The 20,422-nt window shown below is 36.5% G+C and overlaps 1 protein-coding gene across 1 annotated transcript in view; it reads left to right on the top strand.

Moving 5' to 3' along the window:
• The window catches only part of NAA25 (N-alpha-acetyltransferase 25, NatB auxiliary subunit), a 64,544-nt gene extending 44,467 nt beyond the window's left edge, over positions 1-20,077 (top strand). Inside the window, exons 16-24 of the mRNA XM_043439273.1 lie at positions 472-623; positions 1,146-1,271; positions 3,466-3,709; positions 4,376-4,499; positions 5,651-5,716; positions 7,266-7,363; positions 8,467-8,577; positions 12,615-12,761; positions 14,839-20,077. Of these exons, the coding sequence (XP_043295208.1) occupies positions 472-623; positions 1,146-1,271; positions 3,466-3,709; positions 4,376-4,499; positions 5,651-5,716; positions 7,266-7,363; positions 8,467-8,577; positions 12,615-12,761; positions 14,839-14,961 (1,191 nt within the window). The 3' untranslated portion in view covers positions 14,962-20,077. The remainder of the gene's footprint in view (positions 1-471; positions 624-1,145; positions 1,272-3,465; positions 3,710-4,375; positions 4,500-5,650; positions 5,717-7,265; positions 7,364-8,466; positions 8,578-12,614; positions 12,762-14,838) is intronic.
• Positions 20,078-20,422: the final 345 nt, after the last annotated feature.

Raw genomic sequence — 20,422 nt, 5'->3', positions numbered from 1 at the left:
AGGCAGCCTGTCATTTTTTCTGAAGGAGAGTACTTTTTACTTCTGATGGTAGTGGGATGGTTATATTATACTGGTGTTTTGATATAAAAGAAAGTATATCTTAGATGCAGAAAAATATGGAGTAACATTCCTTCCACTATGGCACTAATCAAAATTTTGACTGATGTGTATAACAAAACTTTCAGTCCTGTTGAAATGAAAGGCATACTGCTAGGAGGAAGTCTGTGTGGTGGTAGCAGCGGCTAAGTATTATTAGTAATAATACTAGTGAAGAAGACATTTGACTCCAGTATATGATAGAAGAAAAATAACATTTTTAAAAGCTGATATTCTGCTTGGTGACCAAAAACTTTCAAGATGAGGTTCAACATCTTAATTTTAGTTTGAGTGTTTTGTTTTGTCTGGCAAGGTTTGTCTTCATTGCCTGATATGTGAAATATTTATACCAAGGTGATGTCTTTCCTTTCCCAGACCTCAGAATATATTATTCAAGCTTACAAATATGGTGCATTTGAGAAGATCCCAGAGTTTATCGCTTTTAGGAACAGGCTGAATAATTCTCTTCATTTTGCACAAGTCCGTACTGAGCGGATGTTGTTAGACCTTCTACTTGAAGCAAATATGTAAGTATTACATGAGAGCTAATAAGGAACTAAGGGTTTAGATCAGATGCTGAGAGCCATTAATGGGCTCATGGGTGTCATTAGCGGGCTTAAGCTAAAGAAAAATGAGGCAGGGGGAGTAGGAGGGAAAAGGGAAGCAAGGAGAAAGTGCCTGTCATGGGGAGTGATGGAGTACTGGCAGCACCATCCCAGGTTCCACACAGAAGCCAAATGGGCCATGGTCATTATCCCTGGTCCATGTTGTATTACAGGGTTCCCCATATCCCACAGACATGAGATTTGGGGAATTAATGCTGATGAATTTTATTTTGGTTAGGCTTCCAGATGCCTTTCTCTGGCTGTGTAGCAGGCCAATATGATCAGTGCTTGGTTCTATTTCATGTTATATGAGCTTTTACTTCTTAATAGTAAAGCCTTCCTTCACTCTTTCCTTTTCTTTCTAGTAAAACAAAGTCCTGGTTAGCATGTTTTCTTGGCTATTTCACTATTGAATAATACTTAAATAAAATTTCTATATCCCAGATCAACCAGCTTAGCAGAAAGTATAAAGTCAATGAATCTTCGGCCAGAAGAAGATGACATTCCATGGGAAGCCTTGCGAGACAACAGAGACTTAAATGTTTTCTTTAGCTGGGATCCAAAAGACAGGTAACTGGAATTTAACCCCAAGAAATTTATTTTTAAAGAATTAGGATGATGTTAATGTATGGCAAAAACCACTACAATATTGTAAAGTAATTAGCCTCCAATTAAAATAAATAATTAAAACAAAAAACTAGGTATCAGTATCCCCTATGAATACAGATATAAAAATACTCAATAAAACATTAGCAAGCTGAACCCAAAAAAAAAAGAATTAGGATGAATTTAAGAGTTTTATATATATATATATGTATATGTGTATATATATATATATATATAAAATATAATTATGTCATACAATATCATGTATATTATAGGGATCAGAAAATACAGGTAAGCCAAAGGAAGCAAATAAACCTCACCCCTATGTTGAAGTTACTGGCTAACCTAAAAGTTCCTCTTTCACACCATACATGAAAACAAGTTAGAAATGGATTGAAGATTTTATGTTAAAACCTAGAAATTGTAAAAAAAAAAAAAAAAACCTAGAAATTCTAGAAGTAAATATAAAAAATATTTTTAAAAAGTTGGGAAAGCCTTTCTTAGCATTGTATCAGATCTGGAAACAAAGGATTTGACCCCTGTGAATATTAACCTGCTATATAGAAGTAAATTTGTTAATAAGTTCTAGAGGTATCTGGTAAATTAGTAACTTTCTTCATATACATTAATATCTTTCATATATACAGAGAACTCAATAAATCAATAAGAAGCAGATAACTGAGAAAACAAGTGGGGCAAAGGGTTTAACAGGAATTTCAAAGAAATGCACTTTATATTCATATTTTAACCTATCAGATAAAGATTTAACCTATTGGATAAAAAAAAGATTAACTTTTGTTCTCAGCAAGGTTATGGGTGAATGACTATTGTGCATTTACATGGCAATAAAACTTTATATAACTTTTCCTATAGGGAATTTTAGTGATACATATCAAGATTGAAAAGACTCTGTACAAACTTGTGGGTCAGCTGGTAAAGAATTCACCTGCAATGTGGGAGACCTGAGTTCGATCTCTGGGTTTGATCCCTGGGTTGGGAAGACCCTTGGAGAAGGGAAAGACTACTCACTCCAGTATTCTGGCCTGGAGAATTCCATGGACTGTATTGCAAGGCATGACTGAGTGACTTTCACTTTCACTTCTAGGAAAGTGGAAACTAAGAAGTTGCAGAGACATGTACATAAGGTAGTTCTGAATATGCCGTGATTCAGTGACTTGCCAGGACTCATGGGACTCTGCATGTAGTTGGACTCAGAGCTAATAAGGTCTTTTGTAACAAAAGGAAGGGTATGTGACAGAACCAGCAAGGGAAAGAGATTCAGGTGGAGTTTGTGGAGGACCCTGTGCACAGATTCCAGTGTTCTCTCCCTCCTGTGAAGGAACACGCTGGGCATGCTCCTTTCTCGAGCAGTGAAAAATGAAGTAACATGTGTGCGGTATTTCTGCCCAGAGAAACCCGTTAAAGACTTGGTGCCCTAGGTTTTTATCAACTGGTTGTTAGGCACCCGCTATGTAGCATGTACCAACATTTCAGACTCCCAGAAGGAGAGCGCTGTTCACCCTAAACCACATGATTGTGTAAACAGCCTAGGCACAGTGAGCCACTCTGATCATTTAGGGAATGGTTGGCACACCAGGTTTCCTCAGCCAGGGGCCAACCACTGCAGGCAGGCCTTTCTAAATAAAGATAATAGCCCCAGGCTCACTATGTTAACTCTTTTTTGTATACATTGTCATAAAAAGATGCAGTTTATAAAATAGTATAAACACTACTGTGAATCCATTTTATTTAAAATATATAAATATTTGTAGTTCATTTTTTGTACATCTGTATTGTAAAAGTATGAAAAGATCTATTCCAAGCATGTTAATATTGTGGATTCTTGGGTTATTGGGGCCCATTTTCCTTCCATTTTTTAATATTTTTTATATGTGTTGTTTGAATTTTTTATATTAACATATTTTATCATCAGAAAAACCAGTCTCATGTAAGGGGAAAATGACTTGTTAGATAGGTTATCTTTCCATTTTATGGATGCCAAGATGGTGACTTGGACTGCTTTGGTTTGTCCAAGATCATTCAGCTATTAAATGAAAGGAGGGACTGTTCAAAGTCATCTTGACTAATGAAAGTGAACTTTAAAAGATTTAAAGTTGACATGAATAAAATGGATGGTTTGGGAATGTTTCTTTTTAAGGGATGTTTCTGAAGAACATAAGAAACTTTCCCTGGAGGAGGAGACAATGTGGTTAAGAATCCGTTCCTTAACGTTGAGGCTAATCAGTGGACTTCCAAGTCTTAACCACTCTGTTGGGCCAAAGAACTCAGAGAAGACCACTGAGAATGGAGTATCCTCCCGGATTGATATTCTCCGTTTGCTCCTTCAACAGCTGGAGGTGGCCCTGGAGACGGGAAAGCGATTTATTGAGAAGGACATTCAGGTATCATCAGTGTTTATTTACAATCAAAGCTGCAAAAATCTGTGACTGTCTTTTTGAAAATAGGAATTGGGGTTGGGCGAGTAGTAAAGTGGGGCTTCCCAGGTGGCGCTAGTAAAGAACCTGCCTGCCAATACAGGAGACACAAGAGACACAGGTTCGATCCCTCGTTCGGGAAGACTTCCTGGAAGAGGGCATGGCAACCCACTCCAGTATTCTTGCCTAGAGAATCCCATGGACAGGGGAGCCTGGTGGGCTACAGTCCATGGGGTTGCAAAGAACTGGACACAACTAAAGCGACTTAGCACTTATGCATGAGTAGTAAAGAACAGTATTTTGTCCCAGGTTATGGTATCTACAGGAAAAAGATAAAACTTTTTAAGCTTGGTGAATTGCAAAGGCTTCCTCAGTATCCAACTTGGATAGTGAGGAAAAGCAGAATAGTTTTTTTTGTGATGATTAACTTTTAATACCTACCAAGAAATTAATACAGTGTTTTTGTTTTCACCGTAATGATTTGGTTATTACTAGCTTGCAGATCAGTGCTTTGTAACTTAATCATGGAGATAGATTTTTATCCAGTAGTTACTGTTCCTTGTTTTCTCATTTTGTATTTTATGAATTGAAATTTCAGTGGATTTAAAGAACATCACTTTTTCTCCTTTCCAGTATCCTTTCCTTGGTCCTGTACCTACCAGAATGGCTGGATTTTTAAATTCTGGCTGTTCTCAGTGTCAGACCAGCTCTTTTTATCTTGTTGGTGATGTTTATGAGCTGGACATCAATGGTTTAGGTAAGTGTATACTTGCATGAGTATATTTACAGCATCTTTGTCACTGAAAACTTAGTGAACGCAACAAAATATCTATAACCTCACATATTTGGAAAAGTTTGGCAGAGATGGAAGCTGGAAGCTGTTCTGGAACATCTGGTTTGATATACAAGAAAATCCATTAACAGTTTTCAAGTAATGTTTTAGAAATTTAAGTCTTTTCCATATTTTATTTTCTCTACCCCCCCCCCCACCTTCCCCTCTCCCCCACTCTCCCTGGTTAGGCACCTCTCTAAATACCAGTCAATCCCTTTTCTTCCTTTTTAAGTCCATTCCATATTTAAAATCAATTTTTAGGTCCAAAAGTTGAAGAAATCCTTGGTTTGTTGAAATATCATTGGATTTAAAATTGAATTCTTTTCATTCACTCATTCATTTAAAAAATTTTTTAAAAATTCAAAGTATCATTGATTTATAATATTATGTTAATTTCTGGTGTATAGCAAAGTGATTCAGTTATATCTGTATATATTTTCATATTCTTTTCTATTAGGGTTTATGATAAGATATTGAATATAGTTGCCTTTGCTATACAGTTGGACCTTGTCGTTGATCCATTTTATAAATGGTAGTTTGTATCTGCTAATCCCAAACTTGTAATTTATCCCTCCTCCACTCCCTTTCCTCTTTGATAATCATTAGTTTTCTATGTCGGTGAGTCTATTTCTGTTTTATAAATAGGTTCATTTGTATCGGATTGAATTTTTTACTTAAAAATGAAGGCCTAAACTTTGTAGAGAAGACACATTCTTTTTTCCTAAGCGGTCCGCCCAGTGAGACTCACAAATGCCTTATGATCGTGTGTCTTTCTTTCTGTTTTATTTTTCCCAAATCATAAGGTTTGTCAACTCTGTCACTTAATGTATGTGAAACACATAAATTTTTAGTCCTCCTAGAGAATTTTAGATAGTGCTTTTGGTGGAAAGGTGATTAATACCTTTCTTTTCCTTTTCTCCTTCCTTTTCCTGTCCTTCATCTTTCAGTAATGGAATTTAGGTGCTGGTGGGTCTTAAGAGAAAAGAAAATGTCCTTGCCTATGCTTTCAGGTGTTGGTTTTGCTAATCTTACTTTAAAAAATGAATTGAAAGTTTTTCATTGTTTTTCAATTTTAGAGGATACAGTGGAGATCCAGGAGCGAGTAGAGAATAGTCTTAAGTCTTTATTAGAACAATTAAAAGGTAAGTGTTCTAACTGTGGATTCCCATATTGTATCTGATTATCTGTGACAGTAGCTCATTTTTTAATGGAAACTTGCAAGAGATTTTGAAAAATAATAATGTACACTTTTGGTATTTTTAAAGACTTGTTTCTATTTCCCTGGTGTTCTAGTGGTTAAGACGACATGATTTCAATGCAGGGGATGTGGGTTCAGTCTCTGGTTGGGGAACCGAGATCCCACATATACATGGTATGTTCCAAAACAAAAAAAACTAAAAAGTTTTGTTTACAAAAATAGTAGACACTTTTTGTAAATAGTACAGTACACAAATGGGTGTGGTCTTTTCCCCTTTACCAGTCACATTCCCGCCGAGGTAAGTAGGTGCTGTTGACATTCTGCAGTCTGTATTTCTAGAAATGTGCACATTCATACATATGCATATGGAAATACATAGTAGTGATTTAAAAAAATATATATATATATAGGGAAAAATATAATGCATACTTTTCTGGCTTTATTTTTTGTTATCTTGGACCTCTTACCATGTCAGTTATATCCACACCCCATTTGTTTTAAGAGCTGCATAATATTCCATAATATTGTATCCATGTACTGGTTTTATTTATATACCCTGAGTACATAGTATATTATGTGTAACAATGCTGAAATAAATATCTTGGGACATAATTGTTTGGGTACTTAATTTGAGTATTTCCTTGGGGTTAAATTCCTAGCAATGAAATTGGTAAAGAACACAGGGCTCCCAGGTGGCTCAGTGGTGAGGAAAACACCTGCAGTGCAGGCAGGAGACCCGGACGACGGGGATTCAGTTCCTGGGCCCAGAAGATCTGCTGGGGAGGGAACGGCAGCGCACCCCAGTAGCCTGGAAAAGCGCATGAATAGAGGCTGGGGGGCTACACCCGATGGGTTTGCAAAGAGTTGGACACAGCGGAGCAACTGAGCACATACATGTGTTTCTTTTAACTCTCTTAAATACTTTAAAAAACTATTATTTCATTCTAGCTGATTTACAACACTGTTTAGTTTCATGTGTACAGCTTCCGATTGTTTCCCATCACAGGCTATTGTGCATTTTAAATCTGTAAGGGCTTTTCTTTTTCGGAGCCTAAGTGGTTTTTTATTTTGTTGCTCAAATGAAGCTAAAAATTAAAAGATGATCAAGATTATGAGAGTAAAACCTGATATTTGTTATGAAGGTGCATTTCTACCGTGCACATTAGTCTTTCAGTCTGTAATGACACAAATTCTTTAAATCATTCACTTGAATTCTTATTTTTATGTGAGTGGCCTATCTATGGAAAGACATAGCTGGTGTTTAGACCCTAGGATGTAATTTATAAGTCTACCTTTTATCTTTTGAAGACAGTAGAGCGGTGGTCATGTGACTTTTTAAAGAGCTTAAAATAGATATTCTTTAGTGTTTGGTTTATTGGGGAGGGGGAGCTTTCTGGATTAAGTCTTTATATCTGCTTATTCTTGACTAGATTGTACAGAATAACACTGAAACAAAAGCTGAATAAAACCATAAAATATTTTTCCTTTTTCAGATGTCTTCAGTAAATGTAAAGGTGACCTCTTAGAAGTTAAAGATGGTAACTTGAAAACACATCCTACTCTTTTAGAAAATCTAGTCTTCTTGGTTGAGGTATGTTTTTGTTTTCATCCTAAAATACTCAGTTTTCCTTGATTGTGTGGAGGATTAATTTTCAAAACTGAACGGGTAATAGGCACTTTATACCTATAATTTAATCCATCATCCCCACCTTTTATTAAATGAAAGCAATTTCAATTTTCTGAACTAACCCTTTCCAAGGATATCAGGAGAATTTAATTCATACTGCTAGGGTAGAACTCTAAAATTTGCTTTACAAATCTCTAAAGAGTCCTCAGATTCACTCTAAATCTAGCTCTCTTCTGTTCATTCTCTTTTTTGACTCAACTGTTATGTAGTTTAAGTTAATTATTGTTAAATTTTTAATTTGCTTTTTAAATTTGTTGCTGCTCTTCACTATTCTGCATTATGAGGGAGAATCCAGGAGCTGATGTAGCAAAACTCTTTTAGCCAGAGAGAAAAAGAGGAGGATCACAAACACTCACAGTCCATTATCTTTTTTCCTTTTGTCACATGTTTAATTGCTTTATTTTTCTATTAGTCTGTAAACTTCCTGAGGACTGTTTTCTCTGTTTTGGTGACTGGCACATTTCAAGTGTGTAAGAGATAATGAGTGAATGAGAAATAATTGTATATATATATGTACATGAATATACTGTAAACACCTAACTTAATACAAGGGAGAATAGGTGCTGACCAACTGGGGGAGAATTCTTCGTACATAAGTTAAGGTTTGCATGTGAGGCAGTGTCTTACCTGGATAGAGAAGTGGGTGCAGAGAGGCATATTGTATGGAACCTTTGGATTCCATGCCTAAATTGGGACTTTTCAGTGAAAACGATGTTAATAGATCCCTATTTCCTGCAAGGAGGTGAAAGAAAATTGGACTGAGTAGAGGATTAGTTTAGAACTGGGAGAGTGAGGAGAAAGAGTAAAGGCAGTATTCTGAGGAGGAGATGAAGAAGACGTGGATCAATGTGGTGACCGTAGAATTAGAGTGGAGAGTTATAAGAGAAATTGAAGGGATTTACAAAGAAGAGCTGTTTGCATAGAATTGGTTTATCCATAGTCTTTGTTCCTGATAGGTATCTTGAGTGTAATCCTTATTGATGAATTTGTAATTTTTCTTCTTTCAGACTATTTCTATTATCCTTTGGGTGTCTAGTTACTGTGAGAGTGTCCTGCGACCATACAAATTAAATTTACAGAAAAAGAAGAAGAAGAAAAAAGAAACTAGTATCATCATGGTAATAACAGAGAAAACACAAGTAACAATCTGGCTGCATGCTGCTTTTTTTTTTTTTCATTCTTTTCCTGCATTTTGTAAAGGATCTTAGGATCCTATATGCGTTCATTTTCCCTTCCCACCTTTTAAAAAAAATTATACAGAAAAGCTGAAAGATTACTATAATGACACCCAAACATCCATACCTAGATTCACCACTTATTAACGGTTGTCACATTTCTCTCTTGCCCTTTCTCATTCTCTAACCTCCCCAACCCCCATTTGTTGAACCATTTGAAAGTATAGACTTTGTGATACTTAACACACCAGGGTAAAAGAAAGGCAGTCTCCTACAAAACCAAGGTACTTAAGACATTTTCACACCCAAGATATTTAATATTGATAGAATAATATTATGTTCACATTAACCTATCCCTGTTATCTCAGTTATGACCTTTATAGTCTTTTTCAAAATTCTAGAATTTTACTGAGGATCTGACACAGCTTCTAGTTGTCATTGCTCTGTACTCTTCTTTCATTGAAAGTACTTCCTTAGCTTTTTATTTTTGTCTTTGTCATTGAAGAGTCTAGTCTAGCTAGATTTTTGGTAGAAGATCCCACAGTCTGGATTTGGCTAATTGTTTCATTAGATTTAGATGCTGTGTCCTTTTTACCAGTTAAATCAGGAGACACTAATGTTGTGTCCCCTTATTGATAATTTCAGGTTTGAGTATTTGATAAAGGAAGTATCTGCCAGATTTCTTTATTATAAGTGTGTCTTTCCTCTCTGTGTAATTAATCTGTGAGTTGAGACTGTGAGTATCCTGTTCCCCAGAGCTTTTCACGCACTACTTTTAACATTCACTATTAGTCTGACTTGCATGAATCATTTATTACTTTGATGGTTCCACAATGGTAATTTAAAAAAATGCTACTAATCATTAATCATTTATTATCTGGCATTCTGTAAAATAGAGTTGTATATTTTTAATATCAACTATCTATTTTAGTATCACTGTGTACTCATTCTTTTTTAAATTTACCTTATAATCCATTGTCGTCATTTTCTTTTGGCTGCCCAAATTTGGCTAATGGGAGCCACTTTAGGCTGGTTCCTGTCCTTGAACATGTCCTCACTGGTTTTTGAGCCCTTACTTTCTGAAACCACAAAATGTTTTCTAAGTGCTTTGTACTCACCATTGAACTGAAATCATACATTTTTTCCAATGAGCCCTGGTTCCTTTATGGGGAATGGCTATTCAGAATACTAAGATCTAGTTGTTAGGTGTACTAATTGCTATCGGGGTTTTATTGCTTCTAGTTAGTGTCAGTGAAGAAAAACAGGGAATTTATTTAGATACATACAGAGTTTTTTAAATAATTAATTCTTACTGATAACCTCCAGCTGTAGTCCAGTTTCACAGTCCTCTTCCTTCCATTCCTTCTCTCATTCCATATTTGTAGCTTTCTTTTCAACAGTTCCCAACAGGATCAATATATTTATTCATTTGCTGTTTTATAGTAAACACTGTAAATAGTTTTGGAAATAGTACATTGGTTCCATTACCAGTTCCAGTAACAAACCCACTGAAGTTCAAGTTTTTGCAGTTCTTTTTTGTCCTTAGAATATGTTCAGTGAATGTAGTTGAGGTACTCTATAAAAGCACTGGAGTTTAAAACTCGGATTATATTATTAATGTGATGTAGGTAAGATTCATGTATTTCTGCTTGTATTCAACTTTGGAGTTTCCTCCCATCTTAATTGGTTTTTTTTTTTGGTTAACTTTTGAATGTGTGAAACATTAACATAATTTGTATTCTTTTCATAAGGAAAGATGTTCAGGATTTATTCTGCAATGACGTGCTATTTCATTAATGGGAGATTTTTGTTCATTTTAGCAATATAGTAACCATTGTCATTTGAAAATTTTGATGGTTTTATTAGTAATACTAATTTCCTGCACAATTCCGTAACAATTCAGGAATTATTTAGACTTGACACTTGTCCTGGGTATTACCATTCATTCATTTCTCTCCTTCATTGTTCAAGATAATTTTAACAGATCATGAGTGCAGAGTTTGAAAGTATAGACCAGAGTTGCTCTGTTACTTTCTCTTCTGCGGGAAAACCTACACTCCTAGTACTTGTCAAAACAGCTTTTGGTATTTGGATTTTGTGCAAGTTTTTGTAGGTATTGCTTTTCTAAAAATGAGGATAGCCTCCTTTTTTCTGATTGTCAAAGTAACCTAAAGATACGAGTGAAGAGAAGATCACCCATTTTCCCACTAAACAGTTATAAACACTGCATACAAGCCAGAAATATGGAAACTTTCTATAGAACTTTGTATCAAAAGTTCTGAACTTACCTATTTGTTTTGTTTTCACTTAATAAGGTATCTTCGACATCTTTTCATTTCAGCAAATATAGATGTATCTCATTACTTTAAATGGTCATGTGCCATCCTGTTTTATTCTCATACCATAACTTATTCCCAATGTTGGATGTTTAGTTGGTTCTAATTTTCTTTTCTTTTATTTTATTTATTTATTTATTTAATTTTTTTAAAAATTATTTTTGGTTGCGCTGGCTCATCTTTGCTGTGCTCCAGATTTTAGTTGCAGCAGGCAGGGGCTACTCTTCAGTGCGGTACACAGCCTTCTCATTGCAATAGCTTCTCTTGTTGTGGAGCACAGGCTCTAGGCATATGGACTTCAGTAATTGGGGCTTGCTGGCTTAGTTGCTCCGTGGCGTGTGGAATCTTCCCGGATCAGGGATCAAACCCATGTCCCCTGCATTGGTAGGTGGCTTCCTATCCACTGTACCATCAGGGAAGTCCTAGTTTTCTCTTAATATTACAAATAGTACTTCTATTAAAATATGGACAAGTATACAAGATGAATTTATAATATGATTTCCTTAGGCTAATCTCTTAGATCTGAAATTACTACATATACAGGCTTCCCCTGCTACCAAGAAGTACAGCATTCCTTTGAAACCTTCCATAAGCCCAAGTGGCATAAAGGGAAGAAGCAGTTACCTTAGGACACATCTTGCTAATGGGATACACAGAATAAATTGAGATGAAGCACAGATGCTTACAGACATAGTTCAAAGCTGTGGTGGCCTGATGCTGAGTATAGTTCCAGTGCCGCTCTTGTTGCTCAGGGTGTGTGCTGCTTCTATAACAGCTTGCTGCAAATGCTTTTCACCTTTTTCCTGTAAAAGTGAAAATCCTCTTTGGATTTCTTTTGGTTAGCAAAAATAGGTACTAATGTAGGTCTTTCATAAAAGCTAAGTGGCATGAAGTAAACTTTCAAAAAGCCAGAGATACCTGTTCTTCTGTTTTTATATTCTCCAATGGTGTGGTACATCTTTACCCATTCAGTAGGCAAACATTGGTACTCCTGCCCCTCGCCAATTGGTGTTAAAAGAATTCTGTTGATGTTGCACCTTCAAAGAAAACTTCTTGAGTGAAAAGCTAGCTTTACTAGTTGATTGGCTGGGTTTCTTGTGTTTATCTTTTTTTTTTTTTTTAATTGTACCATTGCTGGGATTTTTTGTTTGTTTTCTTTTTTCCTTTTTAAAAGACATTTATTTATGGCCGCACTGGGTCTTCATTGCTGTGCATGGGCTTTCTCTAGTAGCAGTGAGCAGGGACCACTCTAGTTGCAGTACATGGGCTTCTCACCGCCAGTGGCTTCTCTCATTGCAGAGCATGAGCCCTAGGGCGTGTGGACCTGGTAGTGGTGCCACGCGGGCCCTAGAGCACAGGCTCAGCAGCGGTGGCATGCGGGATACCCCTGGCCCAGGGGTTGAACCCTTGTCCCCTGCACTGGCACGTGGATTCTTATCCCCTGTACAAGGGAAGCCCTGCTGGGATTTCTTTGATATATTTTCTGTTTCTGTCTTTGGCCAAGTTTTTCCTATTGTGGTGGTACTGTTTTTTCCATTGATATGTTTTGAGCTGTTGACTCTTAACGTAATTGTGTGATATAAGCATTGGAGAAATATGTTTGATCATCTTTCAACGTCTTAAAAATCTTTTTTTTTTTTTTAGCCACCTATTTTTACCAGTTTTCAAGACTATGTTACTGGGCTTCAGACTTTAATTTCCAATGTTGTGGATCATATTAAAGGACTTGAAACACATCTAATTGCACTTAAACTTGAAGAACTTATTTTAGAAGACACTTCTCTCTCGCTGGTAAGACTGTATTTGATCAGCAGTAAGTTATATAGAGATAGTCGAGTGTTCTCACCTCTGTCACAGGGACGAGTTAGTTTTCAGTTCACCATTCTCTCTTTGTAGGACTTGAGATTAGAAGGTCCCTGGCACTAGTTTTTTATTGTGGTGGTGGTGGAGTCTTCTTCCCTCTCATTCCCTCATCCCCTATTCCTCCCTTTTATACATTTTTGGGGGGTGTTGTTTTACTGTGAAAATTACTGATGGATTGTTGAGGAGTGGAATTATTATTGTCCCTATTTTGAGCACCAGAGGAAACCAGACACACTTTTGAGAAATCCAGGGACAGTCTCCTTGACTGAGAACTTCCCGGCTGCTGGATTGGCTGGTTTCTTTGCCAGCCCAGCAGTCATCACATAAAAAAGGAAAGATGCTGAATATCAGAAATAATTATGTCAGTATTAGTTAGGCCAGAGCAAGTCAGCCAATAAGGAATGGTAACAAGTATGGAATCAAAGGTACCAGTTATTAGTTTTCTCCTGATATTTGTTTTTAGGCTGGTTTCTTTCTTAAAATTCTGCAAGGAAAATCCCTGTAAAGTCACTTTTAAAAATGTAGGTTCTTTTTAAAAAATGAATTTAATAGAACAAACAAATGGTGTCAGGTGAATTAACATGCACCAGCCTGGAGTAGGTTTAGGATTTTGGAAGGTGCCAGAAAGGCAGTTGTGGAGCCACCTGTTTCTAGCTCGTTGTTCCAGTGATGGAACTCTGATCTTAAGGAAATGATTTTCTTGTGTAGTTTGTCTAATGTGAGCCTCTGCTGATGACTGAGCTCCCCCAGTAACCTGAGGCACCCACCATCCTAGCCCAAGACCTCCACCCAGACCCTTGGAAGGAAGGGAATGAATGGAATCTTGCTTGGCACACCAGCTTTAAAAGATTGTAAGCCCCTCTTCTGTAAACAACATCAACGTATTAGAGCTTTGAACAAACTGCTTACTGTGGGAAAGGGCTCAGAGCATTTAACATTTCCAAAGATTGATTAAAGGAAGCAGACAAGTGATACCTAGAAGTTTGGTTTTAGCCAGTTAAGCTGTATATTCAACTGTTTTCCTATGTACTTTAGAATGAATATAGACTGTATAGAATGAATATAGGTCATTAGAGGTACTAATTGATGGATTATTAATTTTTAGTATCTTTGTTTTCCTCTTTTTAAGCCTTACATTTTTCAAAAAGTAAAATCTGTACATGGTAAAAAAATTCTAAGAGGAAAGAATATGTAGTACTGAATAAAATAGATTTGTGTACATACCTTTTAATGCACATTTGGGTAATAAAGTGTGCTTATCTGGTTTCTTTTGGGCTTTAAAATACTGCCAAATTCACATAAAGCTAAACAGTTTTCAGCCAATCTTCTTTCCATATTTAAACACTCCATCCATCCCCTTTATTTTTTGTGCTCTCTACCACAGGTCAAATGAGCAGCAAATATTTAACTCACGTATTTGAGCAGCCTTAGGAAAACTTTGGTCTTTTTTAGTTGTTTGGCCTCTGGAATCTGTGGACTTTATTAAAATGGAGGGAGGCGTGTCAGTATTGTAGCTAGAAAAGATGATACTGGTAAATTTGATGCCTTTAAAAAGTGGCTGTGATAATGTCTAAATTAATAATAAATTTCTGCTTTTTTCCTGTTTCCTGATGACTCTAATAGTAAGAAATCTCAGTTTTTCTACTTTGTATGTAGCTCATCAGAAAACAGTAGTGACTTTATGGCCAAAGTACTTGGTAATAATTTTTCTGACTTTTTTCCTTGATCAGAAATCTCAATTTTCTGACTTGATATAATTTATAACTAAGATTACTTGAAAGAAAAGTAATGCTAAAGCAACAGGGTCTCAGTGAAAAGTCACATGGAGAAATAGACATCTGTGATGAGTTTAGCCATCTTTGCATTTAATGAAATTGAAAATGACCCACTCCATTGTGATGGAGCTTCTGATGGAGTTAAGTGGTAATTTTAACTTACATGCGAAAAACTATAATCTGGGGGAATGCTTTCTGAGCAAGGCCACTCATTCTTATTTCCTTTGTAGGAAGAGAGAAAATTTTCAAAGACTGTACAAGGGAAAGTGCAGAGCAGTTATCTGCACTCACTTCTGGAAATTGGGGAGCTGCTGAAAAAAAGACTTGAGACCACAAAGAAACTAAAAATTTAAAAGTTAGCGTGAACCACGGGCACTGATGATTCTACAACAGAAAATGACATCATCTTCCCAGGCAAAAACTACATCTGGTTGACCATCATTTTAAATCCAGAACTTCCTCATAAAATGCATGAAGGACTTTGATCGTGAATTAATTTTTTAGGTATTAAATGTATACAACTGATTAAATTATTGTATATAAACCAGAAGCAGGACCCTTGTCTGGGTTTGACCACTTTTTATACATGTTCATATGCATATGGCAGCCACAAGAGAACCCCACTTTTCTTCTTCTCTTCTGTCACCAGAAACATCTGGTGGTGGTGGTTGGTGGTGGGGGTGTCCTATAAAAGCAGCAATAGAAATTAAGCATAAAGCATTGAACTCAGAGCAGCTGAATGGCCCTACCATTATAGCAGTGGGTGTTTTGGTCTGGTCCTTGAGCCTTAGGAAGCAGGAAGCCAGTAGAGGGGGACCATGATTGGGAGCAGGCCCTCCTTCCAGCTGCTTGGCTCCCACAAAACCCAAGGTAGGTACTCAAAGGGCTTCCAATTAAATTTGGCCTAAGCACCTGCCACTGAAGGGCATCACTCAGATGATCACAGGCCCTCGTTTTTCGGCTTAATAATGCCAGTGGCCAAGACATCCCCATCTTAGCTCCTGCGAGAGTTAAATCAGAGACAGGCTTCTGTTAACTTACAGCTGTTTGGAGGGGAAAGTAGGTCAGACCACTTATAAGCCTGCTGAGGACTAGCTTGCTATCTTTTGTCTGTTTGGGAAAGATAGGAATCACTGTTTTAAAGAAGAGAGGTGTACATAATTTATGCAGGCCAAGTCTAATACCAGTGTCATTGGTTTTGTGAGATATATATATATATATATATATATTTGCTTTTACACATATACGTATATTTTCAAGCATATATACACGTGTATATATGCTTGAAGATAAAAGATTTAATACTTAGTGTTTTTTAAGTGGGGGGGTTGGGAAGGAAGAAAGGAAAGAATGTATATTAATATGGATTTAATCTAGGTTTTAAGTTTTAGGCTGGCAAAAGGAACATTATCAGTTGGGTTTGAGGTTGCATTTACTTTTTTCAAATGAGAGTTACACCAGGATGGTGTTTTACCTTGTTCACCTGGAGCTCCCCAAGACTGTAGCTTCAGAGGTTGGTCTGACAGAAAAGGTAAACATTGCTCTTGAATATATTACACATTTTATACAATTGCTTTGGTAATTTTTTTGTGTTGGAATCTGTGCTTTTGTCTTTGGTCTTTGTTATCCAAATACCATTAAAGTTAGTAATTCTGAAAAAGCAAAAAAATGAATTTGATAAGGAAATTCAAGTATCTAATGGAGGATTGGTCTTGAAGACCTTCCAAGTCCTTTCCAACTCACTTCTCTAGTGAAATGTGATACTTTTTTTAAAAGCAACCAGAAAGAGCTTGGAAAATCTCTTTATGCAAAACAATTGCATTTTGTTTCCATCATTAAGACTTTCTTAGATTCACAATTTGATAGGGTGATAACTGTCTCAACTTGCAAGGAAACTGTTTTGAAAATTGCTGAATTACCTTTTCAAAATAAGACTTGTTGGAAATCTTAGTCCATCCAGTAATTTCAAAAAACTAGTTTTGATGTTAATTGGTAGCCACAACTGTCATACCCCATCCCAGAAGGAAAGAACTGCTTTGAACAAGATGAATTAAACATTGATTGATTCCAAATCTAATAACATTTCATGAAACTATGGCCTGTTTAGATGGAACTTTTGTGTGTGGGGGGGTGGGGCTCTGTGTGTATGGCATGTGTTCTTGAAATGATGTTTCTCTGAATATCCAAAAATACTGTACATAGAAGTAGAAATGCTCTTTGAAACAAGTCTATCAACTGACCATGATCATTCTAGAATATGTGTGCTCAGTGAGCTGGCCTTGGTCCTCAGGGACAGTGTGTGACTCCAGTGGTCTACCTACCTATTTTCTTTCCTAGGGGCATCTGGGTCCTCTACTGGTTTTAGTGACAAATAATGTTACATTGGGGTTATGCTTCTTTGTTACTTACTGATTTCCCTACTAAATGTAGCATTTCAACTAGATCCAACCTCTTACATTTTGAGAGAATTGTAAAAAGAATGAAATTATGCAGAAATGGCCAATATCTTTTATTGATCTGTTCTTTTGGAAACTGTCATGCACTATAAATTGTGTACAGTTAAAAAAAAAATATATATATATATATATATATTCTTACATGAGTAAAAAGCACCCTCCAGCAATTGTATGTCATTGGTATTTGAAAAGAATTCCCAAATAACTCATTGCTGCTGCTGCTGTTTTTACTTTGTTTGGGTTTTTTGTTTTATTTTGTGTGGAAAATTGATATTTAAAAAAAAAAAGGAAAGGAGAAAAAAAAAAGACTACTGTTTACAGACTGAAATATTACTGCTTTTTATACTACTGAGATCCTAAGTTAAGACTCTCCAAAGCAAACATTTGGTTTAAATCATATATCTGATGTGGATAAAAGAGAAACTTTTAGTGTTCTCCACATAATGGAAAATGTACAAATGCCTAGTTGTGTTGCCCATCAATTTTGTATATTTTCATAATTTTAATTGTTCAAAATTGCATTATATTTTGCAGTCACTATGTTCAATCTGGATTTGTCTTTCATTTTAACTTTTAATATAAAAAGGGGTTTCAGTGTATCTACAGCCTTGTTATTGAAACTCTTCCTACTTTTTTGCTCTGATTTATTAACATGGGAAGCATATATTCTTCCTTCTTCAGAATTAAGTGAAGCATAGCAAATCTACTTTAAACTGGATGGGTTAATTTATATAAAACACTTTCAATTTGGCACTTTTGCCTGGTTCCTTTTTGTTCGTGTTCTTAGAAGCCACAACCTTTTAAATGGTATAATTTATTTCAATTTTGTATTGTTATTATTCCTCAGAAAAATGATAATACTTGTGAATTTAAAATTACTCCAAGGCCACACTAGTCCTTTTAGCACCTTGCACGCTAGTATTCATTAATTAGATTTATACATGTATTGGGCATTTATTTACTGTGTGCCAGATTCCACGTTAGGCTATGCTGATATAATGGTAAATGAGACTGTGTATCCTAGTGGCTGAAGTGGGGGAAGAGACAATAAAGATAAATACTAGTTTGTAATTAATTCCTGACTAATAAAATAAGTCAGGGTATATGACAGGCGGGGTCTCCAGAGGACCTCTCAGGTAGTGCCATCTGACCTGAATGAGGAAGAGTCAGTCTTGGAAAAGGGAATACAAGTCAGAGGCAGCAGACTGCTAAGCATGTTCCAGTGACTGGGAAAAATGGCTCAAGTGCCTGGGACTTAAAGGAGTGGAAGAGGGGTACAGACTGAGATAGAAGGTGGAGTGGGGATTAGAGCAATCAGGATATTGTAGCCCGGGGAAGGAATAAGATTTCTAAATTCAGTGGGAAGTTACTAGAGGATTTCAGGCAGACTGATGACATGGTTTTTTTAATCCAAGAGTATATGAACCTACAGACTGAGATCAAACGTTTATTCATACATGCAACACAGTGGGAAGAGCTGTTTGTTTTTCTTCCTCGTTTCTTTTCTATCCTGTGATATTAAATGCCCTTAACTGAGCCCTGGAAAAGCCAGTTTTCGCTGCTTCAGCCACGAGTGAGTGCCGCCTCAGCATTTCTTTCCCCTTTAAGGGAAAGCGGGCACTTGGCTGTTTCCCACTGCCACTTTTGAGTTCCTCAAAAGGTGGACTCCGGTTTATATTTTTTTCATGTTCCCTGTTTTTGAGATGCTGTCACTGCCTTGATGCAGACGTGTATTTCATAGTAACAAGCAGAGGGTTAGCAACCATGAGCCAAATGCTTATAAAAATTATTTGTGGGGTACCTGTGTTTATGCTTGAGCGTAGAGGTTTTTTGCAACCTCAGCTTCCGCATACCTAGTAAAAGTGGGTCCCAGATAATGTACTGTTTTACAGATGAGAAAGGCAGTTATTGCAGGTAAGGCTACTAAGGCCAGGCAGTAAGGTAAGGGATTGGTTAAGATTCAAACTTTTAAGCATTGATGAAATGAGCTAAAAATCAGAGTTTCCCCATCCCTCCCCATCTCACATTCTTCATCTTGAATCTTAGAGGTTCTCTATTGAAGAACCATTCTTTCCTAAAGCAATTGTAATGCCACTTGTGTGTATATACCACCAATTACCAAGGACTATTAGTAAAATTACCCTTGGCACTATTTGAGATAACTTGCAGGTTCTTTAGAACAGGACTCAGGTTGGCTCCAGGGGCTCACTGTGCTTCAGTTTATCTGGAAATTCCCTTAAAAACTGTGTAACATTTGATTCTAGGAAGCCATAGCCTTTATTACAGTCTAGTTAGTAGCATCTGAGCCACACAATATTAGTAATTATATGCTAAGAAGTAGAGGGAAGGAATCCGTTGGATGTGTTAGGGAAGATTTGTGTGTGGCATATACGAATCACTGCAGATTCTAAATGAGAAACACGGTCTACCTTTAATGAAAAATATTTATGCAGAGTCTTAGATGTATGATAATCCAGTCCTATCCAATAGCCCACATTTCTTCAACTCAAGACCCTAGGCTTATAATGATAGAAGGCATGGACCCATCCAATGAAATGCCCGTGGGTGGGTTGCCACTTTTCTCTTTCCCCTTACAATTGAGAAATGAGACCACATTGGAGGACTGAATTTAGTTTTAGAGTTGTTTCTCTACCTGTCATTTGTCTTACTCTAATTTCTAAAAGAGAACAAATACTTCATTCTTTGGAAATGACTCTGTTTAAGGTAGATGAGAAAAAAACTAGAACAGCTGAACAAGTTTACGAGTGAGAAGCATGGAAAAAGATCTTCCAGATTTTTCAGTTAGAACTGAAATAATGAGTAGGGGACATATTTAAATTATTGGGCCTAATATATAAATAGTTATTCTTTTGTCAAATGTTGAGAGTATCCATGCTGGCTATGGGCAGGTGTTTAGGTTTGAACATCTTTTTATCTAGTTAGTTTGAATTGTTAGCCTAAGCTGTGTGATTTTTTTTGTTGTTCCATCCAATTAAACATGAGTTTTGCTATATTTTTTGTTTCCAGTGATTTTAAATACCCAATCTGGCTGAAATGGAGGAACAAACAATTTAAAGTTTTATTTGCCAACTCTGCTCAACTTAAATTTCTTTGTGTGGGTGCAGTTAGACATTTTATAAGCTGCAGTTTGATATTTTCAAATAGTTAAGTATGGAATGTGAATGTTACCATGAAGCTTACTATTGCAGTTAATTGCGCATCACTCCTGAGAAGAGATTTGAAAGTCAGTACAGTGCTCTCCCACTCTGCTTATTAAAAAGCTGGTGGTTACTGAGTAATCAACAGCAACAAGGTGACAAGATGGAAAACAATCCCTTTCTAAAGAAATTTTCAAACT

This window comes from Cervus canadensis, chromosome 1 (assembly GCF_019320065.1).
Source record: "Cervus canadensis isolate Bull #8, Minnesota chromosome 1, ASM1932006v1, whole genome shotgun sequence".
Lineage (NCBI taxonomy): Eukaryota > Metazoa > Chordata > Mammalia > Artiodactyla > Cervidae > Cervus > Cervus canadensis.
Note: the sequence above shows the minus strand (reverse complement) of the source record. Positions and strands in the feature narration are given on the sequence as shown.